Source organism: Melospiza melodia, unplaced genomic scaffold (genome assembly GCF_035770615.1).
Source record: "Melospiza melodia melodia isolate bMelMel2 unplaced genomic scaffold, bMelMel2.pri scaffold_238, whole genome shotgun sequence".
NCBI lineage: Eukaryota > Metazoa > Chordata > Aves > Passeriformes > Passerellidae > Melospiza > Melospiza melodia.
Window position 1 is genome coordinate 60,619 of NW_026948565.1, and position 26,833 is coordinate 87,451.

At 59.7% G+C, this 26,833-nt stretch overlaps 1 protein-coding gene, 2 pseudogenes and 27 gene segments (V, D, J or C); 15 read left to right on the forward strand and 15 right to left on the reverse strand.

Moving 5' to 3' along the window:
- Window positions 1-44: 44 nt before the first annotated feature.
- LOC134433713 (Ig heavy chain V region 6.96-like) lies at window positions 45-586 on the reverse strand (the record flags this gene model as incomplete). The annotated part of the segment is given in 2 exon segments: window positions 45-58; window positions 268-586. Coding segments are annotated over 2 exon segments (333 nt in total), but the record flags the coding sequence as incomplete, so codon positions are not given.
- Window positions 587-823: 237 nt separating this feature from the next.
- LOC134433714 (immunoglobulin heavy variable 3-23-like) lies at window positions 824-1,235 on the forward strand (the record flags this gene model as incomplete). The annotated part of the segment is given in 2 exon segments: window positions 824-1,139; window positions 1,210-1,235. Coding segments are annotated over 2 exon segments (342 nt in total), but the record flags the coding sequence as incomplete, so codon positions are not given.
- Window positions 1,236-1,680: 445 nt separating this feature from the next.
- Window positions 1,681-2,034, reverse strand: LOC134433746 (Ig heavy chain V region 6.96-like; the record flags this gene model as incomplete). The annotated part of the segment is given in 1 exon segment: window positions 1,681-2,034. A coding segment is annotated over 1 exon segment (354 nt), but the record flags the coding sequence as incomplete, so codon positions are not given.
- A 54-nt stretch (window positions 2,035-2,088) lies between these two features.
- LOC134433716 (immunoglobulin heavy variable 3-21-like) lies at window positions 2,089-2,820 on the forward strand (annotated as a pseudogene).
- A 600-nt stretch (window positions 2,821-3,420) lies between these two features.
- On the reverse strand, window positions 3,421-4,035 carry LOC134433717 (immunoglobulin heavy variable 3-23-like; the record flags this gene model as incomplete). The annotated part of the segment is given in 2 exon segments: window positions 3,421-3,527; window positions 3,684-4,035. Coding segments are annotated over 2 exon segments (459 nt in total), but the record flags the coding sequence as incomplete, so codon positions are not given.
- A 247-nt stretch (window positions 4,036-4,282) lies between these two features.
- On the forward strand, window positions 4,283-4,681 carry LOC134433718 (immunoglobulin heavy variable 3-23-like; the record flags this gene model as incomplete). The annotated part of the segment is given in 1 exon segment: window positions 4,283-4,681. A coding segment is annotated over 1 exon segment (399 nt), but the record flags the coding sequence as incomplete, so codon positions are not given.
- A 3,042-nt stretch (window positions 4,682-7,723) lies between these two features.
- On the forward strand, window positions 7,724-9,013 carry LOC134433719 (immunoglobulin heavy variable 3-23-like). The segment is given in 3 exon segments: window positions 7,724-7,838; window positions 7,900-8,306; window positions 8,999-9,013. Coding segments are annotated over 3 exon segments (537 nt in total).
- A 51-nt stretch (window positions 9,014-9,064) lies between these two features.
- LOC134433720 (Ig heavy chain V region 914-like) lies at window positions 9,065-9,445 on the reverse strand (the record flags this gene model as incomplete). The annotated part of the segment is given in 1 exon segment: window positions 9,065-9,445. A coding segment is annotated over 1 exon segment (381 nt), but the record flags the coding sequence as incomplete, so codon positions are not given.
- Window positions 9,446-9,648: 203 nt separating this feature from the next.
- LOC134433721 (Ig heavy chain V region 3-like) lies at window positions 9,649-10,041 on the forward strand (the record flags this gene model as incomplete). The annotated part of the segment is given in 1 exon segment: window positions 9,649-10,041. A coding segment is annotated over 1 exon segment (393 nt), but the record flags the coding sequence as incomplete, so codon positions are not given.
- A 321-nt stretch (window positions 10,042-10,362) lies between these two features.
- Window positions 10,363-10,752, reverse strand: LOC134433722 (immunoglobulin heavy variable 3-64D-like; the record flags this gene model as incomplete). The annotated part of the segment is given in 1 exon segment: window positions 10,363-10,752. A coding segment is annotated over 1 exon segment (390 nt), but the record flags the coding sequence as incomplete, so codon positions are not given.
- Window positions 10,753-10,983: 231 nt separating this feature from the next.
- On the forward strand, window positions 10,984-11,384 carry LOC134433723 (Ig heavy chain V region 914-like; the record flags this gene model as incomplete). The annotated part of the segment is given in 2 exon segments: window positions 10,984-11,329; window positions 11,377-11,384. Coding segments are annotated over 2 exon segments (354 nt in total), but the record flags the coding sequence as incomplete, so codon positions are not given.
- A 160-nt stretch (window positions 11,385-11,544) lies between these two features.
- On the reverse strand, window positions 11,545-12,276 carry LOC134433724 (Ig heavy chain V region 914-like). The segment is given in 3 exon segments: window positions 11,545-11,558; window positions 11,732-12,127; window positions 12,252-12,276. Coding segments are annotated over 3 exon segments (435 nt in total).
- A 23-nt stretch (window positions 12,277-12,299) lies between these two features.
- LOC134433725 (immunoglobulin heavy variable 3-20-like) lies at window positions 12,300-12,755 on the forward strand (the record flags this gene model as incomplete). The annotated part of the segment is given in 1 exon segment: window positions 12,300-12,755. A coding segment is annotated over 1 exon segment (456 nt), but the record flags the coding sequence as incomplete, so codon positions are not given.
- Window positions 12,756-12,869: 114 nt separating this feature from the next.
- LOC134433726 (Ig heavy chain V region 6.96-like) lies at window positions 12,870-13,411 on the reverse strand (the record flags this gene model as incomplete). The annotated part of the segment is given in 2 exon segments: window positions 12,870-12,883; window positions 13,093-13,411. Coding segments are annotated over 2 exon segments (333 nt in total), but the record flags the coding sequence as incomplete, so codon positions are not given.
- A 234-nt stretch (window positions 13,412-13,645) lies between these two features.
- Window positions 13,646-14,060, forward strand: LOC134433727 (immunoglobulin heavy variable 3-23-like; the record flags this gene model as incomplete). The annotated part of the segment is given in 2 exon segments: window positions 13,646-13,964; window positions 14,035-14,060. Coding segments are annotated over 2 exon segments (345 nt in total), but the record flags the coding sequence as incomplete, so codon positions are not given.
- Window positions 14,061-14,194: 134 nt separating this feature from the next.
- On the reverse strand, window positions 14,195-14,947 carry LOC134433728 (Ig heavy chain V region 914-like). The segment is given in 2 exon segments: window positions 14,195-14,261; window positions 14,547-14,947. Coding segments are annotated over 2 exon segments (468 nt in total).
- An 85-nt stretch (window positions 14,948-15,032) lies between these two features.
- Window positions 15,033-15,707, forward strand: LOC134433729 (immunoglobulin heavy variable 3-23-like; annotated as a pseudogene).
- Window positions 15,708-15,804: 97 nt separating this feature from the next.
- Window positions 15,805-16,267, reverse strand: LOC134433730 (Ig heavy chain V region 914-like; the record flags this gene model as incomplete). The annotated part of the segment is given in 2 exon segments: window positions 15,805-15,830; window positions 15,913-16,267. Coding segments are annotated over 2 exon segments (381 nt in total), but the record flags the coding sequence as incomplete, so codon positions are not given.
- A 23-nt stretch (window positions 16,268-16,290) lies between these two features.
- Window positions 16,291-16,919, forward strand: LOC134433731 (Ig heavy chain V region 914-like). The segment is given in 2 exon segments: window positions 16,291-16,346; window positions 16,466-16,919. Coding segments are annotated over 2 exon segments (510 nt in total).
- Window positions 16,920-17,010: 91 nt separating this feature from the next.
- LOC134433732 (Ig heavy chain V region 3-like) lies at window positions 17,011-17,663 on the reverse strand (the record flags this gene model as incomplete). The annotated part of the segment is given in 2 exon segments: window positions 17,011-17,015; window positions 17,324-17,663. Coding segments are annotated over 2 exon segments (345 nt in total), but the record flags the coding sequence as incomplete, so codon positions are not given.
- Window positions 17,664-17,871: 208 nt separating this feature from the next.
- LOC134433733 (Ig heavy chain V region 914-like) lies at window positions 17,872-18,451 on the forward strand (the record flags this gene model as incomplete). The annotated part of the segment is given in 2 exon segments: window positions 17,872-18,225; window positions 18,434-18,451. Coding segments are annotated over 2 exon segments (372 nt in total), but the record flags the coding sequence as incomplete, so codon positions are not given.
- A 120-nt stretch (window positions 18,452-18,571) lies between these two features.
- On the reverse strand, window positions 18,572-19,013 carry LOC134433734 (Ig heavy chain V region 914-like; the record flags this gene model as incomplete). The annotated part of the segment is given in 2 exon segments: window positions 18,572-18,604; window positions 18,678-19,013. Coding segments are annotated over 2 exon segments (369 nt in total), but the record flags the coding sequence as incomplete, so codon positions are not given.
- A 189-nt stretch (window positions 19,014-19,202) lies between these two features.
- Window positions 19,203-19,674, forward strand: LOC134433735 (Ig heavy chain V region 3-like; the record flags this gene model as incomplete). The annotated part of the segment is given in 2 exon segments: window positions 19,203-19,577; window positions 19,669-19,674. Coding segments are annotated over 2 exon segments (381 nt in total), but the record flags the coding sequence as incomplete, so codon positions are not given.
- Window positions 19,675-19,760: 86 nt separating this feature from the next.
- Window positions 19,761-20,858, reverse strand: LOC134433736 (immunoglobulin heavy variable 3-23-like). The segment is given in 4 exon segments: window positions 19,761-19,774; window positions 19,918-20,297; window positions 20,739-20,755; window positions 20,811-20,858. Coding segments are annotated over 4 exon segments (459 nt in total).
- A 470-nt stretch (window positions 20,859-21,328) lies between these two features.
- On the reverse strand, window positions 21,329-23,084 carry LOC134433737 (Ig heavy chain V region 914-like). The segment is given in 4 exon segments: window positions 21,329-21,397; window positions 21,526-21,608; window positions 21,779-22,093; window positions 23,036-23,084. Coding segments are annotated over 4 exon segments (516 nt in total).
- Window positions 22,302-22,718, forward strand: LOC134433747 (Ig heavy chain V region 3-like; the record flags this gene model as incomplete). The annotated part of the segment is given in 1 exon segment: window positions 22,302-22,718. A coding segment is annotated over 1 exon segment (417 nt), but the record flags the coding sequence as incomplete, so codon positions are not given.
- Window positions 23,085-24,195: 1,111 nt separating the features above from the next.
- On the reverse strand, window positions 24,196-24,717 carry LOC134433738 (Ig heavy chain V region 6.96-like; the record flags this gene model as incomplete). The annotated part of the segment is given in 1 exon segment: window positions 24,196-24,717. A coding segment is annotated over 1 exon segment (522 nt), but the record flags the coding sequence as incomplete, so codon positions are not given.
- A 217-nt stretch (window positions 24,718-24,934) lies between these two features.
- Window positions 24,935-25,381, forward strand: LOC134433739 (Ig heavy chain V region 914-like; the record flags this gene model as incomplete). The annotated part of the segment is given in 1 exon segment: window positions 24,935-25,381. A coding segment is annotated over 1 exon segment (447 nt), but the record flags the coding sequence as incomplete, so codon positions are not given.
- A 190-nt stretch (window positions 25,382-25,571) lies between these two features.
- Window positions 25,572-26,319, reverse strand: LOC134433740 (Ig heavy chain Mem5-like). Its single transcript, XM_063182460.1, has 2 exons — window positions 26,303-26,319; window positions 25,572-26,196 (listed from the first exon to the last, which is right to left on the reverse strand). The coding sequence occupies exons 1-2, from the start codon at window positions 26,317-26,319 to the stop codon at window positions 25,572-25,574; spliced, it is 642 nt and encodes a 213-aa protein (XP_063038530.1).
- Window positions 26,320-26,342: 23 nt separating this feature from the next.
- LOC134433741 (immunoglobulin heavy variable 3-23-like) lies at window positions 26,343-26,714 on the forward strand (the record flags this gene model as incomplete). The annotated part of the segment is given in 1 exon segment: window positions 26,343-26,714. A coding segment is annotated over 1 exon segment (372 nt), but the record flags the coding sequence as incomplete, so codon positions are not given.
- Between the last annotated feature and the right edge of the window lie 119 nt (window positions 26,715-26,833).

Genomic DNA, 26,833 nt, shown 5'->3' on the forward strand with positions numbered 1-26,833 from the left:
GCCCCAAACCTTCACCACTGGGCTCCAGGTCAGGCCTCCTCCAATCAGGGCCCGGGAGCTGGGGGAGATTTGGGTGAAATGGGCAAAACTGGGGGAAAGTCGAGAGTTGGGGCAGCAGGGGCAGAGTTTGGGGGCAAAGGGCTGAGACTTCAGGAGAAGGGCTGGGATTTTGTGGAAGGATCAGAGAATTCTGTGAGACTTGGGAACACAGAACAAAGGGCTTGGGACCACAACCACCATCAACACCATAAATATAAGCACCACTACCACAGCCACTGCTGTAACATTTGGCGCAGAAATAGGATCCGGAATCGTCGTCCTTGAGGCTGTTCATGGTCAGCGTCACCGAGCTCTGCCCGTTGTCCCTGGAGATCGTGACGCGATCCTTGATTGATGGTGCATAGAAGGTGTTGGCACCATCACTGCTGATCCCCGCGAGCCATTCCAGTGCCTGCCCGGGTCTCTGGCGCACCCAGAACATGGAGAAATGGCTAAAATCGAACCCGGCCCCTCGGCAGAGGAGGTGCAGGGACCCCCCGGGGGGCTGGAGGTCCCCCCCGCACTCCAGCAGGGTCACGGCCGCCCGGAGTCCTGCGGGACAGAGGGGAGATGGGGATGGACAAAGCTCAACCACTGACCCCAAAATCCTGAATCTTTGACCCAGGATGTGACCCTTGGGTCTCCCCATCCGCTTCCTCCAGCTGCTCCTGCTTGGACCCCCAGGTGGGTCCTGCCCGTTTTTCCAGCCAACGACACCCAGGTTGGGGCTTTGGACCAATCAGGTTTCCCATCCCCATCTCCCCTCTGTCCCGCAGGGCTCCGGGCGGCCGTGACCCTGCTGGAGTGCGGGGGGGACCTCCAGCCCCCCGGGGGGTCCCTGCGCCTCCTCTGCCGCACCTCTGGGTTTGATTTTGAAAAATTTGCAACGCTGTGGTTCCGCCAGAGACCCGGGCAGGGGCTGGAATTTGTGGCGGGGATCAGCAGAAGTAGTGGCAGCATCTTTTACGCGGACTCGGTCAAGGGCCGGTTCACGCTGGCGAGCGACAACGGGCAGAGCTCGCTGACGCTGACCATGAACAACCTCAAGGACGAGGATTCCGGATCCTATTTCTGTGCCAAAACCAGTGCTGATACTTGTTGTGCAGATGCTGCTGCTCTTGATGCAACTGATGCAATCTCTGGGTCCCTGTCTGCATCCCCGTTCCCCAGACCCTTCCCCAAACCCCAGCCCCTGACCCCATTCCCTCACCCTCTGTCCCAGCCCTGCTCTGGCTCTGCCCCAAATGTCCCCTCTGGGCCACACTCAGCGCCCTCGTTCCCCAAATGTCCCCGAAATGTCTGGATTTGGGCCCAAAGTTAAGATCAGGGATCAAGAATTCAAATTTTGGCCCAAAATTCCCAATGTGAGGCTGACGGGCAGATTTAGGTGTGTGGCTGTGACTCGGTGCCAGCAGGGGAGATTTGGGGTGAAACTGGACAAGTCTGGGGGCAATGGTTGGGATTGGAGGGACGAGGCTGAGCTGAGGGTGAAACCGGCCCTGATTTGGGGCCAGGAGCTGAGATTGGGGCAGAGGCAGGGCAGGGTTGGGACATGGGGACAGGAATGGGGTCAGGGGCTGGGGTTTGGGGGAAGGATCTGGGGAAAGGGGACAGGAGGGACACAGGGATGGGGCCGAAACGTCAAACATCAGCAGCATAAGGAGCAGCACCAGCACCAGTGCGTTTGGCACAGAAATAGGATCCGGAATCCTCGTCCTTGAGGCTGTTCATGGTCAGCGTCACCGAGCTCTGCCCGTTGTCCCTGGAGATCGTGACCCGGCCCTTGACTGATGGCGCGTAGTAGGTGCTGGAACCATCGTTGCTGATCCCTGCGAGCCATTCCAGCCCCTGCCCGGGTCTCTGGCGGATCCACAGCATGGAGAAACTGCCGAAACTGAACCCGGCCCCTCGGCAGAGGAGGCGCAGGGACCCCCCGGGGGGCTGGAGGTCCCCCCCGCACTCCAGCAGGGTCACGGCCGCCCGGAGCCCTGCGGGACACAGGGGAGATGGGGATGGGAAACCTGATTGGTCCAGAAGGGAAAAAGGGGCATGACTTCCAAGAAAAAGCAGCGGGACCACCTGGGAGGGGCAGCAGGAGCTGCAGGGCCAGGAGCCAGAGGGTGCTCAAGGCAAAGGCCGGGATGTGCCGGGGTTGGGGTCCGGGCAGGTTTTGGAGGTCGTGAGCTTTTCATTGTGCAATCAATGGAGAAGGATCAGAAGGAGGTTTCCAATTGATTAAGGAATGGGGTTGGGGTTAATTGCACGATTTGAGGCAAGTTATGATGCAGATAAACTCTGGTAGAGATTAGGGACCAAACAACCAGAGTTTGACCAAAACCGGTGAAGATTTGGGAATGGGCTCCGGGCGGCCGTGACCCTGCTGGAGTGCGGGGGGGACCTCCAGCCCCCCGGGGGTCCCTGCGCCTCCTCTGCCGAGGGGCCGGGTTCAGTTTCGGCAGTTATGGGATGAACTGGGTCCGCCAGAGACCCGGGCGGGGGCTGGAGTGGGTCGCGGGGATCACCAACAATGCTGGTTGGACCGGGTATGCGCCGTCGGTCAAGGGCCGGTTCACGATCTCCAGGGACAACGGGCAGAGCTCGGTGACGCTGACCATGAACAGCCTCAAGGACGAGGATTCCGGCACCTATTTCTGTGCCAAATCTTACAGCACTGGTAGCGCTGGTGCTGCTGCTTCTATTGACCAAGGCAGTGGTGGCACAACCCCATCAGAGCCCCCCTGTCCCCAAACCCAGACCCTCCCCCCAAACCTCAGCCCTTGACCCTTTGTCCCAAACCTCCCCCATTTGCCCCAATGGTCAGCACTGACCCCAAACCCTCCCCTGCTCCTGCCCCAAAACTCAGCCATTGGCCCCAAACCTTCACCCCTGGCCTCCAGGTCAGGCCTCCTCCAACCAGGGCCTGGGAACTGGGGTGGATTTGGGTGAAATGGGCAAAATTGGGGGAAAGTCAAAAGTTGGGGCAAAGGTGGTGGACACTGGGGGAGAAGGTGAAGAATGGGGTCAAGGGTTGGGAATTGGGGCAGGATTTGGGGATTTTGGGACATTTGGGGAGCCAGGGATGGGGGTTTGGGGCCAACACCAGCATGGTCACCATGTCCAGAGCTGCCAGAGAGGATTCCAGCCCAGCCCCGAGGAGCAGCCCCAGACACCGCGGCCGTGAGGGAGCAGCGAAGCCCCAGGTGGGAGCGAGCGAGGGAGGGAGGGAGGGAGGGAGGGAGGAGAAGACGCCGCGATTTTGGGGCTCCGCAGCCTCCCCCCACTTCCTCCGCGGCAGCTGCCGGGGCCCGGCCGGGGCGGGGAAGGAAACAGAAAGTTCCTGGTTTGGGTCACGGTGAACATCTGTGCTGGGCAGAGGGCAGCTCAGCCTCGGGGCGCTGCGGCAGAGCGCCGGCTGCACAAAAAGCTTTGTGTGCAAAGGGCCCCGGAGCGATCCCCGTTCCGCACTGGGACGGAGGGGCAGGGCCGGACTGGGGAGAAATGGGGAAAAGTGGGGGGAAATTGGGAGTTGGGTCTGCAGGGGCAGAGTTTGGGGGAAAATGGTGAATATTGGAGAAACAGGGGTGCGGGATTTTGGGGAAGGATCTCTGGGATTGGAGACATTTGGTGACCATCATGGTCACTACCAGAAGTGACGCCAAAACCAGCGTCAATAGCATTGCCAGCGTAACCATTGCAAAGTTTGACACAGAAATAAACGGCGGAATCCTCGTCCTTGAGGTTGTTCATGGTCAGCGTCACCGAGCTCTGCCCGTTGTCCCTGGAGATCCTGAACCGGCCCTTGACCGACGGCGCGTATCTGGGAGTGGCGCCATCACCGGTGACACTCGCCACAAACTCCAAACCCTGCCCGGCTCTCTGGCGCATCCAGCCCATCCCAAAATCCCCAAAACTGAACCCGGCCCCTCGGCAGAGGAGGCGCAGGGACCCCCCGGGGGGCTGGAGGTCCCCCCCGCACTCCAGCAGGGTCACGGCCGCCCGGAGCCCTGCGGGACACAGGGGAGATGGGGATGAGGAGCTGGATTGGTTATGGACCCAAAGTGGGTGTTGCCATGCCAATAGAAGGGTGTGGGATCCACCTGGGAGGGCCAGCAGGAGTTGCAGGAGGAGGATGGTGAGGTCCAAGGGTCCCAATTTGGGACCAACATCAGGGTCTGCATGCAGGAATCAACATTTGGGTGGATTCGTTCCCTCATCCCCATCTCCCCTTTGTCCCGCAGGGCTCCGGGCGGCCGTGACCCTGCTGGAGTGCGGGGGGGACCTCCAGCCCCCCGGGGGGTCCCTGACGTTGCTGTGCCGAGGGTCCGGGTTCAATTTCACAAAATCTGCAATGTTCTGGATCCGCCAGAGACCCGGGCAGGGGCTGGAATACGTCGCAGGGATCAACGGTGACGGTTCCACCCCCAGATACGCGCCATCGGTCAAGGGCCGGTTCACGATCTCCAGGGACAACGGGCAGAGCTCGGTGACGCTGACCATGAACAGCCTCAGGGACGAGGATTCCGGATCCTATTTCTGTGCCAAAAACGCCTATGATGGTTGGGGTTGGGAGGCTCATGCTGCTGGTTCTAATTTTGGTCCCGTGCCCATCGCCGTTCCCCAGGTCCTTCCCTCCAACCCTTGACCCCATTGGTGAACCCCACAGACCCAAATCTGGACAATTTTTCCCAAATCTCGGCCATTTGCACCCAGGTTTGGGGACCTTGGTTGAGCGTTGGAGCCCAGAGCTGAGGATTGGGACTGAACCTGTTCAGAGCTGGGACAGGAATGGGGTCAGGGGCTGGGCTTTGGGGAAGGGTCTGGGGAACGGGGACATTTGGGGACACAATAAAGGGGGCCGGGCTAAATGCTCCATAACCAGCACCAACAGCATCACTACGATCAGCAACAACAGCATAATAACCCTCAGGAGTTTTGGCACAGAAATAGGATCCGGAATCCTCGTCCTTGAGGCTGCTCATGGTCAGCGTCACCGAGCTCTGCCCGCTGTCCCTGGAGATCGTGACTCGGCCGCGGAACGATGACGGGTATCTGGTTTCTCCATCATGGTCAATCCCTGCAATGTATTCCAGGCCCTGCCCAGGCCGCTGGCGAACCCAAATAAAACTGGTTAGTCCAAAATCGAACCCGGCCCCACGGCAGAGGAGGCGCAGGGACCCCCCGGGGGGCTGGAGGTCCCCCCCGCACTCCAGCAGGGTCACGGCCGCCCGGAGCCCTGCGGGACAGAGGGGAGATGGGGATGAGGAACCTGATTGGTTCAGGGCTGCAAACTGGGAGGGTCAGGCTTGATAAAGTATCGAGACCCAGCTGGGAGGAGGATGATGAACCCCAAGGGTCCCCGTTTGGGGCCAAGGGTCAGGATTTGGGTCAAGGGTTGAGCTTTGGCCCCATCCCCATCTCCCCTCTGTCCCGCAGGGCTCCGGGCGGCCGTGACCCTGCTGGAGTGCGGGGGGGACCTCCAGCCCCCCGGGGGGTCCCTGCGCCTCCTCTGCCGAGGGGCCGGGTTCAGTTTCGGCAGTTTTGGCATGCAGTGGATCCTCCAGTGACCCGGACAGGTTCTCGAATGGGTCACGGGGATCAGGAATGATGGTGCTTACACCGCATACGCTCCATCGGTCAAAGGTCAGTTCAGGATCTCCAGGGACAACGGGCAGAGCTCCATGTCCCTGACCGTGAACAACCTCAAGGACGAGGATTCCGGATCCTATTTCTGCGCCAAGGAGTCCAGCACTAACATTGCTGCTGGTACCCTCGAATCTATTGACCCGTGTCCATCCCCAGGTCCCCACCTGTCCCCATTGTTCAGGTCCTTCCCTCCAACCCCTGACCCCATTGTAGACCCCCATGGAGCCAAGTCTGGCCCATTTTCCCCAAATCTCAAACCACGTTTGGGGACCTTAGTTGAGCTTTGGAGCCAAGAGATGAGGTACATGGCCGGGTGCTGAGATTGGGGCAGAGCCAGTTCAGAGCTGGGACAGGGGACAGGAATGGGGTCAGGGGCTGGGGATTGGGGAAGGGTCTGGGAAATGGGGAAGAGGGGGACGTGGGGACGGGGACAGGGCCAAAACTATCAGCAGCAGCATTCCAATTTTTATAATCGCATTTGGCACAGAAATAGATGGCGGAATCCTCATCCTTGAGGTTGTTCATGGTCAGCGTCACCGAGCTCTGCCCGTTGTCCTTGGAGATCGTGAACCGACCCTGCACCGATGCTGGGTACCAGGTGTATCCATCAGTGTCAAGGCGTGCAACTGTTTCCAGCCCCTGCCCGGGTCTCTGTCGAACCCAGCCCATCCCAAAACTGCCAAAATCAAACCCGGACCCTCGGCAGAGGAGGCGCAGGGACCCCCCGGGGGGCTGGAGGTCCCCCCCGCACTCCAGCAGGGTCACGGCCGCCCGGAGCCCTGTGGGACAAACGGGAGATGGGGATGAAGGAAAAAATCCATCAATATATTGATTCTTGCATGGAGACCCTGATGTTGGCCACAAATTGGGACCCATTGGAACTCACCGTCTTCCGCCTGCAACTCCTGCTGGCCCTCCCAGGTGGATCTCACACCCTTTTTGTGGAATGGCAGCGCCCACTTTGACCGCACAGCCAATCCATCCCCCCATCCCCATCTCCCCTCTGTCCCGCAGGGCTCCGGGCGGCCGTGACCCTGCTGGAGTGTGGGGGGGACCTCCAGCCCCCCGGAGGGGCCCTGCGCCTCCTCTGCCGAGGGGCCGGGTTCAGTTTTGGGAATTTTGGGATGCAGTGGGTGCGCCAGAGACCCGGGCAGGTGACGGAGTGGCTCGGGGGGATAAAGAACGATTGTTCCAGCACCGGCTACGCACCCTCATTCAAGGGCCGGTTCAGGATCTCCAGGGACAACGGGCAGAGCTCGGTGACGCTGACCATGAACAACCTCAAGGACGAGGATTCTGCCACGTATTTCTGTGCCAAATCTGCTAATGTTTGGTATGATCCTGCTGGTGTTCTTTATGGTTTTGAACATACCGCGCCATGGCTGTGTTCCCCCCTGTCCCTGCTCCCCAGACCCTTCCCCCCAGTCCCAGCCCTCGTCCCCGCTCTCGGTGACTGAATTCGTGTCCCCAGCCCCGGGCCCGGCGCTGACCTTTGGGGCAGAGTTTGGGGGAAGATCAACGGCCGAGGGTTGGGGTTTGGGGCCGGAGAGGGGAAAGGGAAATGGAGAAATGGTCACGGGCGGGGTCAGGGGGTGGGAGCTGGGGAAGGGTCTGGGGAACGGGGACAGAGAGGACTTGGAGATGGGAATGGGGATGTGGACAGCATGAGAACTGTCAACATAACCTGCAGCATTAGCACCACCAGTATTAACAGATTTCACACAGAAATAGATGGCGGAATCCTCGTCCTTGAGGTTGTTCATGGTCAGCGTCACCGAGCTCTGCCCGTTGTCCCTGGAGATCGTGAACCGGCCCTTGACCGACGGCGCGTAGTCGGTGCTGCCACCATTGCTGATGGCTGCGACATACTCCAGTGCATTCCTTGGTGTCTGTCGATACCAGCCCATCCCAAAATCCCCGAAACTGAACCCGGCCCCTCGGCAGAGGAGGCGCAGGGACCCCCCGGGGGGCTGGAGGTCCCCCCCGCACTCCAGCAGGGTCACGGCCGCCCGGAGCCCTGCGGGACAGAGGGGAGACGGGGATGGGGGAACGTCATTGGTTGAGGGCCTTCAAGTGGTCGTGCCCAGCTGGAAAATGGACAGGACCCACCTGGGAGGAGGATGATGATTGCAAAGGATCCCAATTTGGGGCCAAGAGTCAGGACTTGAGGCAAGCGTTGCATTTTGGCCTCATCCCTATCTCCCCTTTGTCCCGCAGGGCTCCGGGCGGCCGTGACCCTGCTGGAGTGCGGGGGGGACCTCCAGCCCCCCGGGGGGTCCCTGCGCCTCCTCTGCCGAGGGGCCGGGTTCGATTTTGGGAGTTATAAAATGTTCTGGGTGCGCCAGAGACCTGGGCAGGGGCTGGAGTGGCTCGCAGGGATCACCAACACCGGTGGCAGCACCTGGTACGCGCCGTCAGTGCAGGGCCGGTTCACGATCTCCAGGGACAACGGGCAGAGCTCGGTGACGCTGACCATGAACAGCCTCAAGGAAGAGGATTCTGGATCCTATTTCTGTGGGAAATGTGCTTACACTGGTGTTTGTAGTTCTGATACTGGTGGTATTGTCGTGCCGGGCTTGGCCCCATCCCCATCCAGCACTGTTGGACCATCAGGGCGCAGGACGGTCGGGACAGACAGATGGACACGAGCGATCTCTGCAGCCAGGCTGTGGCATTTGGGGTTTATTGCGAAGGACGAACTGCAGGGCCCTGCTGGGAGCACCCGGGCACAGCTGGAGCAGGGCTGAGACAAGAGAGGGGAGAGAGGGAGAGGGGAAGAGGTAAGGGAGTAAAAATGTAAATGAGTAAAAGGGTGAGAGAATAAAAAGGGTAAGAGAGTGAAAAAGTCAGTGAATAAAAGGGTAAGAGTGTAAAAGTGTAAGAACATAAAACTGTAAGAGAATAAAGGGATAATAAAGTGAGGTTTCCACCACAGTACAATAAACCTTCTCTGTTGAATATTCTCTTTCTCACTAACCAATCTGGTACAATATACAAACCCTACAGAATTTCCATACACCCTAAAAGAATCATTTCATTACCGTACTCTATTACATTTTAAACCCTGAAAATTTGTCTTTGGTACCCTTCTGCTAAGACTAAAACCTACTATTTGGAAACTCTGAAAACTACATTTTGGATTAATTTTAGACCCTAAAAACTCCTCTTTGGAGCAACTTTAAACCCTAAAAACTCCTCTTTGGGCCCTTCTGCCAAGCTGTGGGGTCTGCTCTGACCCTTGGGCCTGTGTGGAAGCCGAGGGTGTTGTTCCATCAAAAGGGGATCACCTTCAGCCGACCACACCGTTGTTTTCCAGTTGTTCTTTCACTGAGGGATCTCAAAGCTTGCTTTCATCTCAATCTCACTGATGGTTTCCATATTCTCAAAATCTTTTGCCCAGCAATCCTATTGATAAGGGTTTGCTGTTCCATCCTCCCCAGCCAGCATCAGGATAAGCACCGTGACCATCGGTGTCCTTGGCACAGAAATAGGATCCGGAATCCTCGTCCTTGAGGCTGTTCATGGTCAGCGTCACCGAGCTCTGCCCGTTGTCCCTGGAGATCCTGAACCGGCCCTGGACCGATGCCACGTACTCGGCGTAACCACCACTGCTGATCCCCGCGAGGCACTCCAGCCCATGCCCGGGTCTCTGACGCATCCAGAACATTCCAAAACTCCCGAAATCGAACCCGGCCCCTCGGCAGAGGAGGCGCACGGACCCCCCAGGGGTCTGGAGGTCCCCCCCGCACTCCAGCAGGGTCACGGCCGCTCCCCCATCCCCAAACCTTCACTGGAGTTTGGCCCCAAATTCCCTTTGTCTGGCACCAAAGGTCCAACAGAGACTTCCTGTATGGAAAAGTTCCCTGAACCCTGCAATTAGACCCAATACACCCATTAATTAATTGGACAACTCTGCCTGACTTTTGCATCGCCCCATCCCCATCTCCCCTTTGTCCCGCAGGGCTCCGGGCGGCCGTGACCCTGCTGGAGTGCGGGGGGGACCTCCAGCCCCCCGGGGGGTCCCTGCGCCTCCTCTGCCGAGGGGCCGGGTTCAGTTTCGGCAGTTTCTCCATGTTCTGGGTCCGCCAGAGGCCCGGGCAGGGGCTGGAATACGTCGCGTTGATCAGGAGCGATGGTTCCAGCACCGACTACGCGCCGTCGGTCAAGGGCCGGTTCAGGATCTCCAGGGACAACGGGCAGAGCTCGGTGACGCTGACCATGAACAACCTCAAGGACGAGGATTCCGGATCCTATTTCTGTGCCAAATGTGTGGATGGTGGCTGTGGTACCAGTGCTGCTGCTGTTGCTTATGTTGCTGCTTTTGGTCATGGTCCCAAGCCGCCAGAATTTGTTTCTTAAATCTCCCTGATTCCTTCCCCCAAATTGCCGCCGTTCTTCTCAAATCGCCATCATTTTAACCAAAACTCTGCCCCTATATTTGCTAAGTCTCAATTTTCTCTCCTGTTTTTCCCATTCCACCCAAATCTCCCCCAGCTCCCGGGTCCTGATTGGAGGAGGCCTGAACTGGAGCCCAGGGGTGAAGGTTTGGGGCCAATGGTTGAGTTTTGGGGCAGGAGCAGGGGAGGGTTTGGGGTCAGTGCTGACCATTGGGGCAAATGGGGACAAAGGGTCAAGGGCTGAGGTTTGGGGGGAGGATCTGGGTTTGGGGACAGCGAGGACTCAAAAATGAGCACTCAGATAAAAACCACCGTGACCAACACCATCACAAAGAATATCACCAGCAGCAGCAGCACAACAACCATCCGAACTTTTGGCACAGAAATAGGTGCCGGAATCCTCGTCCTTGAGGTTGGTCATGGTCAGCGTCACCGAGCTCTGCCCGTTGTCCCTGGAGATCGTGAACCGGCCCTTGACCGACGGCGCGTAGTTGGTGCTGCCACCACTGTTGCTGATGTAGGCGACATATTCCAGTCCCTGCCCAGGTCTCTGGCGCACCCAGTACATGGCATTGCTCCCAAAACTGAACCCGGCCCCTCGGCAGAGGAGGCGCAGGGACCCCCCGGGGGGCTGGAGGTCCCCCCCGCACTCCAGCAGGGTCACGGCCGCCCGGAGCCCTGCGGGACAAAGGGGAGATGGGGATGGGGCCAAAGCTCAACCCTTGACCCCAAAATCCCTACAACTGACCCCAAATTGAGACCCTTAGAGTTCAGGCTCCTCATCCTACTCCTGCTGGCCCTCCCAGGTGTAACCCACACGCTTTTTCTGGAATAGAAGCGCCCACGTTGGGCCCATAACCAATCCATCCCCTCATCCCCATCTCCCCTTTGTCCCGCAGGGCTCCGGGCGGCCGTGACCCTGCTGGAGTGCGGGGGGGACCTCCAGCCCCCCGGGGGGTCCCTGCGCCTCCTCTGCCGAGGGTCCGGGTTCAGTTTTGGCAGTTTTGCCATGAACTGGGTGTGCCAGAGACCCGGGCAGGGGCTGGAGTTTGTGGCGTACATCAACATTGGTGGCAGCACCTACTACGCGCCGTCGGTCAAGGGCCGGTTCACGATCTCCAAGGACAACGGGCAGAGCTCGGTGACGCTGACCATGAACAACCTCAAGGATGAGGATTCCGGTGTCTATTTCTGTGCCAGGGCTGCTGATGGTTATGGTGCTGTTGCTAATTGTGGCGATGCCAATGATGGTCTCAAGCTCCTGCCGTTCATCCAACTCCCATCATTGAGTCCCCAGAGTTGTGATTTCCTTCCCAAAACTCATCCACTGACCCAGCCGTTCACCCTTTGTCCCCATTTGCCCCAATGGTCAGCACTGACCCCAAACCCTCCCCTGCTCCTGCCCCAAAACTCAACCATTGGCCCCAAACCTTCACCCCTGGGCTCCAGTTCAGGCCTCCTCCAATCAGGGCCCGGGAGCTGGGGGAGATTTGGGTGAAATGGGCAAAACTGGGGGAAAGTTGAGAGTTGGGGCAGCAGGGGCAGAGTTTGGGGAAAAATGGTGAAGATTTGAAGAACAGGGCTGAGATTTGAGGGAAGGATCAGAGAATTCTGAGATACTTGGGGACAGAGAGGAGATGGCTTGGGCCCACAACCATCATCAATACCATAACCAAAATAAGCATCACTACAACCACTAGCATAACATTTGGCGCAGAAATAGGATCCGGAATCCTCGTCCTTGAGGCTGTTCATGGTCAGCGTCACCGAGCTCTGCCCGTTGTCCCTGGAGATCGTGACCCGGCCCTGCACCGATGGCGCGTATCTGGTGCTGCCACCACTGCTGCTGATACTGGCGATGTATTCCAGTGTCTGCCCGGGTCTCTGGCGGATCCAGAACATTCCATAACTCCCAAAACTGAACCCGGCCCCTCGGCAGAGGAGGCGCAGGGACCCCCCGGGGGGCTGGAGGTCCCCCCCGCACTCCAGCAGGGTCACGGCCGCCCGGAGCCCTGCGGGACAAAGGGGAGATGGGGATGAGGCCAAAGCTCAACCCTTGACCCCAATCCAGACCTTTGGCCCCAAACTGGGACCCTTGGAGTTCATCATCCTCCTCCCAGGCGGTTCCTGTCCCTTTTTTCTGATGGCCACGCCAACTTTGAGGTCCTCAACCAATCAGGTTCCTCATTTTCATCATCTCCCCTCTGTCCCGCAGGGCTCCGGGCGGCCGTGACCCTGCTGGAGTGCGGGGGGGACCTCCAGCCCCCCGGGGGGTCCCTGCGCCTCCTCTGCCGAGGGGCCGGGTTTGATTTTGGACAATTTGGGATGGGCTGGATGCGTCAACGACCCGGGCAGGGGCTGGAATTCGTCGCAGGGATCACCAGCACTGGTGACAACGCCGGCTACGCGGATTCAGTCAGGGGCCGGTTCACGATCTCCAGGGACAACGGGCAGAGCTCGGTGACGCTGACCGTGAACAACCTCAAGGATGAGGATTCCGGATCCTATTTCTGCGCCATACCTTATTGTAGTGGTTGCTGGGCTGCTGGGAACAATGGTGACGATGTTGGTGATTGCCTCCAGGCCATGCTTTTTGCCCCACTCCCTTCATTTTGTCACCAAAGCTCTGATTTTCATCCCAAACCTCTCATCTTGACGCACTCCTTCACCTTTTGACGCCATTTGCAACAACAGTGGCCACAGACACCAAACCCTCCCCTGCTCCTGCCCCAGAACTCAACCATTGGCCCCAAACCTTCACCACTGGGCTCCAGGTCAGGCCTCCTCCAATCAGGGCCCGGGAGCTGGGGGAGATTTGGGTGAAATGGGCAAAACTGGGGGAAAGTCGAGAGTTGGGGCAGCAGGGGCAGAGTTTGGGGGCAAAGGGCTGGGACTTCAGGAGAAGGGCTGGGATTTTGTGGAAGGATCAGAGAATTCTGTGAGACTTGGGAACACAGAACAAAGGGCTTGGGACCACAACCACCATCAACACCATAAATATAAGCACCACTACCACAGCCACTGCTGTAACATTTGGCGCAGAAATAGGATCCGGAATCCTCGTCCTTGAGGTTGTTCATGGTCAGCGTCACCGAGCTCTGCCCGTTGTCCCTGGAGATCGTGACGCGATCCTTGATTGATGGTGCATAGAAGGTGTTGGCACCATCACTGCTGATCCCCGCGAGCCATTCCAGTGCCTGCCCGGGTCTCTGGCGCACCCAGAACATGGAGAAATGGCTAAAATCGAACCCGGCCCCTCGGCAGAGGAGGTGCAGGGACCCCCCGGGGGGCTGGAGGTCCCCCCCGCACTCCAGCAGGGTCACGGCCGCCCGGAGCCCTGCGGGACAGAGGGGAGATGGGGATGGACAAAGCTCAACCACTGACCCCAAAATCCTGAATCTTTGACCCAGGATGTGACCCTTGGGTCTCCCCATCCGCTTCCTCCAGCTGCTCCTGCTTGGACCCCCAGGTGGGTCCTGCCCGTTTTTCCAGCCAACGACACCCAGGTTGGGGCTTTGGACCAATCAGGTTTCCCATCCCCATCTCCCCTCTGTCCCGCAGGGCTCCGGGCGGCCGTGACCCTGCTGGAGTGCGGGGGGGACCTCCAGCCCCCCGGGGGGTCCCTGCGCCTCCTCTGCCGCACCTCTGGGTTTGATTTTGAAAAATTTGCAACGCTGTGGTTCCGCCAGAGACCCGGGCAGGGGCTGGAATTTGTGGCGGGGATCAGCAGAAGTAGTGGCAGCATCTATTACGCGGACTCGGTCAAGGGCCGGTTCACGCTGGCGAGCGACAACGGGCAGAGCTCGCTGACGCTGACCATGAACAACCTCAAGGACGAGGATTCCGGATCCTATTTCTGTGCCAAAACCAGTGCTGATACTTGTTGTGCAGATGCTGCTGCTCTTGATGCAACTGATGCAATCTCTGGGTCCCTGTCTGCATCCCCGTTCCCCAGACCCTTCCCCAAACCCCAGCCCCTGACCCCATTCCCTCACCCTCTGTCCCAGCCCTGCTCTGGCTCTGCCCCAAATGTCCCCTCTGGGCCACACTCAGCGCCCTCGTTCCCCAAATGTCCCCGAAATGTCTGGTTTTGGGCCCAAAGTTAATATCAGGAATCAAGAATTTAAATTTTTGCCCAAAATTCCCAATGTGAGGCCAACGGGAAGATTTGGGTGGGTGGCTGTGACTCGGTGCCAGCAGGGGAGATTTGGGGTGAAACTGGACAAGTCTGGGGGCAATGGTTGGGATTGGAGGGACGGAGCTGAGCTCAGGGTGAAACCGGCCCTGATTTGGGGCCAGGAGCTGAGATTTGGGGCAGAACCAGTTCAGAGGTGGGACAGGGGACAGGAATGGGGTCAGGGGCTGGGGTTTGGGGAAAGAATCTGGAAAATGGGGACAAGTGGGGAAACAGCAATGCGGATGGGGACAAAAGGATTTGCAGCAGCAGCCCAACCACCACCAGCATATTTCGCACAGAAATAGGATCCGGAATCCTCGTCCTTGAGGCTGTTCATGGTCAGCGTCACCGAGCTCTGCCCATTGTCCCTGGAGATCGTGAACCGGCCCTTGACCGACAGCGCGTAGTAGGTGCTGCCACCATTGCTGTTGATCCCTGCGACATATTCCAGCCCCTGCCCGGGTCTCTGTCGGACCCAGTTCATGCCAAAATTCCCAAAACTGAACCCGGCCCCTCGGCAGAGGAGGCGCAGGGACCCCCCGGGGGGCTGGAGGTCCCCCCCGCACTCCAGCAGGGTCACGGCCGCCCGGAGCCCTGCGGGACAAAGGGGAGATGGGGATGAGGCCAAAGCTCCACACTTGACCCAAATCCTGACTCTGGGCTCCAAATTCTGACCCTTGCAGTTCATCATCCTCCTCCCATCCCTTTTTCCAGCTGGCCACGCTTCCTTTGAGGCTCTGGACCAATCAGGTTTCCCATCCCCATCTCCCCTCTGTCCCGCAGGGCTCCGGGCGGCCGTGACCCTGCTGGAGTGCGGGGGGGACCTCCAGCCCCCCGGGGGGTCCCTGCGCCTCCTCTGCCGAGGGTCCGGGTTCAGTTTTGGCAGTGTTGCCATGCAATGGGTCCGCCAGAGACCTGGCCAGGGGCTGGAGTGGCTCGCAGGGATCAGCAGCAGTGGTGGCAGCACCCGCTACGCGCCATCGGTCAAGGGCCGGTTCACGATCTCCAGGGACAACGGGCAGAGCTCGGTGACGCTGACCATGAACAACCTCAAGGACGAGGATTCCGCCACCTATTTCTGTGCCAAGGGTGCTGGTAGTGGTAACTATAATCACGCTGCTGCTTATCGTGTGGCCCTGTCCGTGCCCCCAGGTTCCCACACTGTCCCCATTCCCCAGACCCTTGGCCCAGTCCCCAGCCCCTGACCCCATTCCTCTCCCCATATCCCCCCTCTGAAATGGCCCTTCCCCAAATCTCCCCCATTTTCCCCCAAATTCCCAACCCTCGGCCCCACCCCTTCACCCTTGGTGCCAATTTTGGTGCCAAACCCTCAGGATTCGGTGCCCCCAGCGCGGGTTTGGGCCATGGGTGCAGATCTGGGGCAGCCCCAGAGGGATTCTCAGGCCGATGGTCGCAAGGGAAGGGAGCGGAAATTTGGGGTGAAAGGCTGAGATTTGGGGCATGGTTCTGGGCAAACGGCCCCAAGGGTGAGGGGAAGGGCGAGATTTGGGGGAAATGGGAAAAATTGGGGGAAAGTCCACAGTTGGGTCAGCAGGGGTGGAGTTTGGGGGAAACTGGTGAAGTTTTGAGGAGAAGGGCTGGGATTTGGGGGAAGGATCGCTGGGATTGGGGAAATTTGGTGGCCATCATGGTCACTGCCAGGATTGATGCCAAAAGCATCAACATTAGCATTGCCAGCGTAATCATTGGAACGTTTGGCACAGAAATAAATGCCGGAATCCTCGTCCTTGAGGTTGTTCATGGTCAGCGTCACCGAGCTCTGCCCGTTGTCCCTGGAGATCGTGAACCGACCCTTGACCGACTGCGAGTAGGTGGTGCTGCCACCACTGTTGATGTATGCAACGAATTGCAGCGCCTGCCCAGGTCTCTGAAGGATCCAGAACATTCCAAAACTTCCAAAATTGAACCCAGATGCGCGGCACAGCAACGTCAGGGACCCCCCGGGGGGCTGGAGGTCCCCCCCGCACTCCAGCAGGGTCACGGCCGCCCGGAGCCCTGCGGGACAAAGGGGAGATGGGGATGAGGGAACGAATGCACCCAAATGTTGATTCCTGCATGCAGACCCTGATGTTGGCCCTAAATTGGGACCCTTGGACCTCCCCATCCTCCTCCTGCAACTCCTGCCAGTCATCCCAGGTGGATCCCACACCCTTTTTATGGAATAGAAGCGCCCACTTTGCCCGCACAGCCAATCCATCCCCTCACCCCCATCTCCCCTCTGTCCCGCAGGGCTCCGGGCGGCCGTGACCCTGCTGGAGTGCGGGGGGGACCTCCAGCCCCCCGGGGGGTCCCTGCGCCTCCTCTGCCGAGGGGCCGGGTTCAGTTTTGGCAGTTTTGGGATGGGCTGGGTCCGCCAGAGACCCGGGCAGGCGCTGGAATGGGTCGCAGGCATTGACAACGATGGATACACCAGATACCCGTCTGCGTTCAAGGGCCGGTTCACGATCTCCAGGGACAACGGGCAGAGCTCGGTGACGCTGACCATGAACAACCTCAAGGACGAGGATTCCGCCGTTTATTTCTGCGGGAAATCTGTTTATAATATTTGGGCTTATGCTGCTTATGATTTTGGCCCTGGCCCCGTCCCTGTGTCCTCACTTGTCCCAGTATTCCAGACCTTTCCCTCAAACCCCAGCCCCTGATCCCAGTCCAGACCCTTTGTCCCAAACTCTCCATCCTCTGGCCTCAAATCTCAGCTCTTGGCCCCAAATCTGGGTTGGTTTCACGCTGAGCTCAACCTTGGTCCACAAATCCCAATCATTGCCCCAGACTGGGCCTGTTCTGCCCCAAAATTTCAGTGGTGGAACTGAGTCCTAGCCATGGACCAAACCTGGAACATTTGCCCCACATCTCGACCATTTGCACCCAGGTTTGGACGCCTTGGTTGAGACCTGGAGCCCAGAGCTGAGGTTTGAGGCCAAGAGCTGAGAACTGGGGCAGAAGCAGCTCAGAGCTGGGACAGGAATGGGGTCAGGGGCTGGGGACTGGGGAAGGGTCTGGGGAACGGGGACAGGGGGGGACAAAGTGATGGGGACGGGGTGAATACCATCCACACCAGCACCAGTACCCCAATTATTATAGGCAGATTTCCCACAGAAATAGGATCCGGAATCCTCGTCCTTGAGGTTGTTCATGGTCAGCGTCACCGAGCTCTGCCCGTTGTCCCTGGAGATCGTGAACCGGCCCTTGACCGACGGCGCGTAGGCTGTGCTGGATCCATCATTCTTGATCCCTCCAATGTATTCCAGCCCCTGCCCGGGTCTCTGGCGGACCCAGTAGAGGGTGGAACCCGCAAAACTGAACCCGGCCCCTCGGCAGAGGAGGCGCAGGGACCCCCCGGGGGGCTGGAGGTCCCCCCCGCACTCCAGCAGGGTCACGGCCGCCCGGAGCCCTGCGGGACAAAGGGGAGATGGGGATGAGAAATTTCATTGGTCAAGAGCCTTAAAGTGGGTGTGGCCAGCTGGAAAAAGGCGTGGACCCACCTGGCAGGAGGGTGATGAACTCCAAGGGTCAGAATTTGGGTCCAGAGTCAGGATTTGGGTCAAGGGTTGAGCTTTGGCCCCATCCCCATCTCCCCTCTGTCCCGCAGGGCTCCGGGCGGCCGTGACCCTGCTGGAGTGCGGGGGGGACCTCCAGCCCCCCGGGGGGTCCCTGCGCCTCCTCTGCCGAGGGGCCGGGTTCAGTTTCGGCAGTTTTGGGATGGGCTGGATGCGACAGAGACCCGGGCAGGGCCTGGAGTTCGTAGCACAGATCAACACTGGTGGCACCACCCACTATGGAGATTTGGTCAAGGGCCGGTTCACGATCTCCAGGGACAACGGGCAGAGCTCGGTGACGCTGACCATGAACAGCCTCAAGGACGAGGATTCCGGATCCTATTTCTGTGCCAAGGATTCCTATGGTGGCTGGAATGCCGCCCATGCCATTGGTTTCACTCCCGGTGGTTGCGTTGGTGTTTGGGGTTTCAGCCCCGTCCCTGTCCCCAGCTGTCCCCAGACCCTCCCCCAAACCCCCCTGTCCCACCCCTGACCCTTTGTCCCAGCCCCGCCCCCTTTGCCCCAACGCTGCCCTTTGGCCCCAAACCCTGCCCTGGGTCTGGCCCCAAACTCAACTCTCGGCCCCAAATCTCACCCTGGTCCCCCAAAATTTCCCAAAGGGCCGAGATTTGGGGTGAAATTGGGCAAATTTTGGCACCAACTCAGTTGGGTTTGGGGCAGAACCAGTCGGGGTTTGGGGCCTTTGGTCACCATGGGTGGAAATGGGGGAGACTTTGGACAAACGGTCAAGAATGGGGTCAAGGGCTGAGATTTGGGAAAAGAGTCTGGGGCTTTGGGGACAGGAGGGGACACTGAGATGGGGATGGATCCACCACGGCCCTCTTCAATATATTCAGCACCAGCACGAGCAGCACCAGCATAAGCATCCTTGGCACAGAAATAGGATCCGGAATCCTCGTCCTTGAGGCTGTTCATGGTCAGCGTCACCGAGCTCTGCCCGTTGTCCCTGGAGATCGTGAACCGGCCCTGCACCGATGGCGCGTAGTAGGTGCTGGAACCAGTGCTGTAGATCCCTGCGAGCCACTCCAGCCCCTGCCCGGGTCTCTGGCGCACCCAGTACATGGAGAAACTGCCAAAATTGAACCCGGCCCCTCGGCAGAGGAGGCGCAGGGACCCCCCGGGGGACTGGAGGTCCCCCCCGCACTCCAGCAGGGTCACGGCCGCCCGGAGCCCTGCGGGACAAAGGGGAGATGGGGATGGGGCCAAAGCTCAACCCTTGAACCCAAAATCCCAACTATTGGCCCCTAATTCTGACCCTTGGAGTTCATCATCCTCCTCCCATCCCTTTTTCCAGGTTGCCAAACCCACTTTGAGGCCCTGGACAAATCAGGTTTCCTATCCCCATCTCCCCTCTGTCCCGCAGGGCTCCGGGCGGCCGTGACCCTGCTGGAGTGCGGGGGGGACCTCCAGCCCCCCGGGGGGTCCCTGCGCCTCCTCTGCCGAGGGGCCGGGTTCAGTTTTGGCAGTTTTGGGATGGGCTGGGTGCGCCAGAGACCCGGGCAGGGGCTGGAGTGGGTCGCGGGCATCAGGAACGATGGTGCTGACACCGGCTACGCGCCGTCGGTCAAGGGCCGGTTCACGATCTCCAGGGACAACGGGCAGAGCTCGGTGACGCTGACCATGAACAACCTCAAGGACGAGGATTCCGGATCCTATTTCTGTGCCAAATCTTCTGCTGCTGGCAATTGGGGTGATGCTGCTGCATATGTTGAAGACACCAGTTGTGGATCCTCCCTCGTCTCAGTGTCCCCCCACCATCTCGGGTCCCCAGACCCTTCCCCCAAACCATTGACCCAGCCCTTGACCCTTTGTCCCCATTTGCCCCAATGGTCAGCACTGACCCCAAACCCTCCCCTGCTCCTGCCCCAAAACTCAACCATTGGCCCCAAACCTTCACCCCTGGCCTCCAGTTCAGGCCTCCTCCAATCAGGGCCCGGGAGCTGGGGGAGATTTGGGTGAAATGGGCAAAACTGGGGGAAAGTCGAGAGTTGGGGCAACAAAGGCAGAGTTTGGTGAAAAATGGTCGAGGCTTTAGAAGGAATGAAACTTGGGGGAAGCATCGCTGGGACTGGAGAAATTTCACGACCCTCATGGTCACCACCAGGAGTGATGGCAAAAAGAGCAGCAGCATTACCACCAGCATAAGCATTGTCCCGTTTGGCACAGAAATAGGATCCGGAATCCTCGTCCTTGAGGCTGTTCATGGTCAGCGTCACCGAGCTCTGCCCGTTGTCCCTGGAGATCGTGAACCGGCCCTTGACCGACGGCGCGTAGACGGTGCTGCCACCATTGTCACTGATCCCCGCGACATATTCCAGCCCCTGCCCGGGTCTCTGGCGCATCCACTGCATGCCAAAACTGCCGAAACTGAACCCGGACCCTCGGCAGAGGAGGCGCAGGGACCCCCCGGGGGGCTGGAGGTCCCCCCCGCACTCCAGCAGGGTCACGGCCGCCTGGAGCCCTGCGGGACAAAGGGGAGATGGGGATGAGGAACCTGATTGGTCCAGGGACACAAAGCAGGGGTGACCAGTTTGTAAAAGGGACGGGAGCCACCAGGGAGGAGGAGGATGAATTCCAAGGGTCAGAATTAAGGGACAATAGTCGGGATTTTGGGGTCAAGTTTGAGCTGTGGCCCCATCCCCATCTCCCCTCTGTCCCGCAGGGCTCCGGGCGGCCGTGACCCTGCTGGAGTGCGGGGGGGACCTCCAGCCCCCCGGGGGGTCCCTGCGCCTCCTCTGCCGAGGGTCCGGGTTCAGTTTCGGCAGTTTAGACATGTTCTGGATCCGCCAGAAACCTGGACAGGGGCTGGAATACGTGGCAAGGATCTACTACACTGGTGCTTCTACTGACTACGCGCCATCGGTCAAGGGCCGGGTCACGATCTCCAGGGACAACGGGCAGAGCTCGGTGACGCTGACCATGAACAGCCTCAAGGACGAGGATTCCGCCACCTATTTCTGTGGGAAATGTGCTTACACTGGTGGTTGTGGTGATGGTGTTGCTGCTTATGCTTATGGTGTCCATGGTGGTTGCTGTCCCAAGCCCTCTCCTCTCTGTTCCCAAGCATCACAGAATTCTCTGATCCTTCCCCAAAATCCCCACCACTGTTTCTCAAATCTTCACCATTTCCCCCAAACTCCACCGTCACTTCCCCAACTCCCAATTTCCCCCCACTTTTCCCCATTTCTCCCCAGTCTGTCCCTGCCCCTCCGTCCCAGTGCGGAGCGGGGATGGCTCCGGGGCCCTTAGCACACAAAGCTTTTTGTGCAGCCGGCGCTCTGCCGCAGCGCCCCGAGGCTGAGCTGCCCTCTGCCCAGCACAGATGTTCACCGTGACCCAAACCAGGAACTTTCTGTTTCCTTCCCCGCCCCGGCCGGGCCCCGGCAGCTGCCGCGGAGGAAGTGGGGGGAGGCTGCGGAGCCCCAAAATCGCGGCGTCTTCTCCTCCCTCCCTCCCTCCCTGCCTCGCTCGCTCGCTCGCTCCCACCTGGGGCTTCACTGCTCCCTCACGGCCGCGGTGTCTGGGGCTGCTCCTCGGGGCTGGGCTGGAATCCTCTCTGGGAGCTATGGAGGAAAAACCCGGTTTTTTACCCAAAACCACATGAAATTTTGGGGAGATGAAAATGTTTAAATTGATGTCGAGCCAAGGGCTCCATGCTGAGAGAAGCAGAGGGGTCCAAGGGTGGATTCGCCTGGAAGGTTCCATCGGTCAGGGGCAGGGTCAGCACGGCCAGGGACAGCCCAGGAGCCAAAATGGCCCCGAGTGGGCCCCGAGCTGAGGTGTGGGGCCAGGAGCTGAGAATGTGGGGCAGGGCCAGGGCAGGGTTGGGGCACGGGGACAGGAATGGGGTCAGGGGCTGGGGACTGGGGGAAGGGGCTGGGGAACGGGGACAGGTGGGGACACAGCGATAAGGGTGGGGCCAAAACGATCAGGAGCTGCCCAACCATCAGCAGCAGCTTTGGCACAGAAATAGGATCCGGAATCCTCGTCCTTGAGGTTGTTCATGGTCAGCGTCACCGAGCTCTGCCCGTTGTCCCTGGAGATCGTGACCCGGCCCCTGACTGAATCCGCGTAGCCGATGCCTCCACCAGTGTTGAACCCTGCGACGAATTCCAGCCCCTGCCCGGGTCTCTGGCGCATCCAGCCCATCCCAAATCCGCCAAAACTGAACCCGGACCCTCGGCACAGCAACGTCAGGGACCCCCCGGGGGGCTGGAGGTCCCCCCCGCACTCCAGCAGGGTCACGGCCGCCCGGAGCCCTGCGGGACAAAGGGGAGATGGGGATGGGAAACCTGATTGGTCCAGGGCCTCAGAGTGGGCTTAGCCAGGTGGAAAAATGGGCGGGACCCACCTGTGAGGAGGATGATGATGAAATCCAAGGGTCCCAATTTGGGGCCAAAGGTCTGGATTGGGGTCAAGGGTTGAGCTTTGGCCCCATCCCCATCTCCCCTCTGTCCCGCAGGGCTCCGGGCGGCCGTGACCCTGCTGGAGTGCGGGGGGGACCTCCAGCCCCCCGGGGGGTCCCTGCGCCTCCTCTGCCGAGGGGCCGGGTTCAGTTTCGGCAGTTTCTCCATGTTCTGGGTGCGCCAGAGACCCGGGCAGGGGCTGGAATTCGTGGCAGGGATCAAGGACAACGGCGGCAGCATCGCCTACGCGCCATCGGTCAAGGGCCGGTTCAGGATCTCCAGGGACAACGGGCAGAGCTCGGTGACGCTGACCATGAACAACCTCAAGGACGAGGATTCCGGATCCTATTTCTGTGCCAAATGCATTGATGGTGGTTGTGCAAATAGTCATGGCACTGTTGGTGCTGCATTTATTGCTGGTTCAGGTCTTGGTCCCAAATCCCTCCACTTTGTTCCCAAATATCCCATAGCCCTCTGATCTCCCCTCCAAATTCCAGCCCTTCTCATCAATCTCGGCAATTTTACCCCAAACTCCGCCCCTGCTGTCCCAACTCACAACTTGCCCCCAGTTTTGCCCATTTCACCCAAATCTCCCCCAGCTCCCGGGGTCCTCATTGGAGGAGGCCAATTGGAAGTCACGGGTGAAGGTTTGGGGCCAATGCTTGAGTTCTGGGGCAGAACCAGTTAGGGTTGGGGTCAGTGCTGACCATGGGGGAAAATGGGGATAAAGGGTCAAGGCCAGGTCAATGGGTAAAGTTTGGGGGAAGGGTCTGAGGGCTGGAGACATTTGGGGACCCGACAACAAAGGCAGGGCTGAAACTAACATCAATACGATAACCTTCATAATTACAATTATTGAAATCACATTTTGCGCAGAAATAGGTGGCAGAATCCTCGTCCTTGAGGTTGTTCATGGTCAGCGTCACCGAGCTCTGCCCGTTGTCCCTGGAGATCGTGAACCGGCCCTGCACCGACGGGGCATATCTGGGGTTGCTACCAGTATTGGTGATCCCTGCGAGCCACTCCAGCCCCTGCCCAGGTCTCTGGCGGGCCCACTGCATGCCAAAACTGCCAAAACTGAACCCGGCCCCTCGGCAGAGGAGGCGCAGGGACCCCCCGGGGGGCTGGAGGTCCCCCCCGCACTCCAGCAGGGTCACGGCCGCCCGGAGCCCTGCGGGACAAAGGGGAGATGGGGATGGGGCCAAAGCTCAACCCGGGATCCAAATCCTGACCCTTGGCCCCAAACTGGGACCCTCGGAGTTCATCACCCTCTTGCCAGTGAGTCCCATCCTTTTTTCCAGCAGACCACATGCGCTATGAGACATTCAGCCAATCAGGTTCCTCACCCCCATCTCCCCTCTGTCCCGCAGGGCTCCGGGCGGCCGTGACCCTGCTGGAGTGCGGGGGGGACCTCCAGCCCCCCGGGGGGTCCCTGCGCCTCCTCTGCCGAGGGTCCGGGTTCAGTTTCGGCAGTTTTGGGATGGGTTGGCATCGCCAGAGACCCGGGCAGGGGCTGGAAGCAGTCGCAACTATCAGCAGCAGTGGCAGCGCTTACTACGCGCCATCAGTGCAGGGCCGGTTCACGATCTCCAGGGACAACGGGCAGAGCTCGGTGACGCTGACCATGAACAACCTCAAGGACGAGGATTCCGCCGTTTATTTCTGTGCCAAATCTTACAGCACTGGTAGCGCTGGTGCTGCTGCTTCTATTGACCAAGGCAGTGGTGGCACAACCCCATCAGAGCCCATCCTGTCCCCAAACCCAGACCCCTCCCCCAAACCTCTGCCCTTGACCCTTTGTCCCAAATCTCCCCCATTTGCCCCAATGGTCAGCACTGACCCCAAACCCTCCCCTGCTCCTGCCCCAAAACTCAACCATTGGCCCCAAACCTTCACCCCTGGGCTCCAGTTCAGGCCTCCTCCAATCAGGGCCCGGGAGCTGGGGGAGATTTGGGTCAAATGGGCAAAATTTTGGGAAATTCTAGAGTTGGGACAGCAGGGGTGGAGTTTGGAAGGAACTGGTGAAGATTTGAGGAACAGAGCTGGGAGTCGGGGAAGGATCCCTGGGCATTGTGGACACTTGGGACTGCAATGGGGCTGGGGCCACTGCAGGAATTGTCGTCAATACGAGCAGGACCATCAGAACCATAACCATTATTGTTACGTTTGGCGCAGAAATAAACGGCGGAATCCTCGTCCTTGAGGCTGTTCATGGTCAGCGTCACCGAGCTCTGCCCGTTGTCCCTGGAGATCGTGAACCGGCCCTTGACTGATGGCGCGTAGTGGGTGTAACCACCACTGCTGCTGATACTGGCGATGTATTCCAGCGTCTTCCCAGATTTCTGCCGGATCCAGAACATTCCAAAACTCCCGAAATCGAACCCAGAGGCGCGGCACAGCAACGTCAGGGACCCCCCGGGGGGCTGGAGGTCCCCCCCGCACTCCAGCAGGGTCACGGCCGCCCGGAGCCCTGCGGGACAAAGGGGAGATGGGGATGGGGGAACAAATCCACCCCAATGTTGATTCCTGCATGCAGACCCTGATGTTGGTCCCAAATTGGGACCCTTGGACCTCACCATCCTCCTGCAACTCCTGCCAGTCATCCCAGGTGGATCCCACACCCTTTTTATGGAATAGAAGCGCCCACTTTGACCGCACAGCCAATCCATCCCCCCATCCCCATCTCCCCTTTGTCCCGCAGGGCTCCGGGCGGCCGTGACCCTGCTGGAGTGCGGGGGGGACCTCCAGCCCCCCGGGGGGTCCCTGCGCCTCCTCTGCCGAGGGTCCGGGTTCAGTTTCGGCAGTGTTGGCATGGGCTGGTATCGGCAGAGACCCGGGCAGACACTGGAATACATCGCCAGTATCACCAGCAGTGGCAGCGCCTACTACGCAGATTCGGTCAAGGGCCGGTTCACGATCTCCAGGGACAACGGGCAGAGCTCGGTGACGCTGACCATGAACAGCCTCAAGGACGAGGATTCCGGATCCTATTTCTGTGCCAAACGTGCTTATGCTGATAATTGGAGTCCTGGTGCTTCTGCTCAGGACGCCAATGTTGGATGCCTCCCCACCTCAGTGTCCCCTCCTGTCCCCAATCCCCAGACCCTTCACCCAAATCTCATCCCTTGGCCCCATTCTTGACCCTTTGTCCCAGATCTCCCCCATTTCCACCTCCACCCATCACAGAGGCAAAACCCCCAAACTGGTTCTGCCCCAAACCCAACTGCTTTGGCCCCAAAACTCGCCCGATTCTGCCCCAATTCCCCACTCTGGGCTCCCAGCCAGAGCTGCTGAATCCTGAACCTTTGTCCCCAATTTGGGACCCTGGGCCTCAAACCCCGATCTCCACAGCAAAGTTTTGGGGCACAAAGAGGGGATTTGGGGTCAGGAGTTGTGGTTTGGGGTCAGCGGGTGGGAATTGGGGCCGAGGCAGAGCAAGGTTGGGATCAATGGCCAAGGGCTGGGTGTGGGCTGGGGGTCTGGGGGAAGGGTCTGGGGAACGGGGACAGGGCGGGGACACGGGGATGGGGATGGGGACAGCTTGGGCATCGTCACTAAAAGCGGCACTTTCAGCCCAACCAGTTTGAGAACCCTTGCCACAGAAATAGGATCCGGAATCCTCGTCCTTGAGGTTGTTCATGGTCAGCGTCACCGAGCTCTGCCCGTTGTCCCTGGAGATCGTGAACCGGCCCTTGACCGACGGCGCGTACTCGGTGTAAGAACCAGGGCTGCTGATCCCCGCGAGCCACTCCAGCCGCTGCCCGGGTCTCTGGCGGACCCATTGCATGGCAAAACTCCCAAAACTGAACCCGGACCCTCGGCAGAGGAGGCGCAGGGACCCCCCGGGGGGCTGGAGGTCCCCCCCGCACTCCAGCAGGGTCACGGCCGCCCGGAGCCCTGCGGGACAAAGGGGAGATGGGGATGAGAAACCTGATTGGTTCAGGACCACAAAGTGGCTTTGGCCATGTGGAAAAAGAGGCAGGACTCACCAGGAAGGAGGATGATGAACTCCAAGGCTCCCAGGTTGGGGCCAAGGGTCAGGATTTGGGTCAAGGGTTGAGCTTTGGCCTCATCCCCATCTCCCCTCTGTCCCGCAGGGCTCCGGGCGGCCGTGACCCTGCTGGAGTGCGGGGGGGACCTCCAGCCCCCCGGGGGGTCCCTGCGCCTCCTCTGCCGAGGGTCCGGGTTCAGTTTTGGGAGTGTTGTGATGGGCTGGTATCGACAGAGACCCGGGCAGGGGCTGGAGTACGTTGCAGATATCAGCAGCAGTGGTGGCAGCACCTGGTACGCGCCATCGGTCAAGGGCCGGTTCACGATCTCCAGGGACAACGGGCAGAGCTCGGTGACGCTGACCATGAACAACCTCAAGGACGAGGATTCCGGATCCTATTTCTGTGCCAAAGCTGCTGGTGCTTGTGGTGGTGCTGGTGCTGCTTGTATTGACGGTGCCGGTGGTGGCACCACCCCTGTCTGAGCCCCCACCGTCCCCAAACCCAGACCCTCCCCCCAAACCTCAGCCCTTGACCCTTTGTCCCAAACCTCCCCCATTTGCCCCAATGGTCAGCACTGCCCCCAAACCCTCCCCTGCTCCTG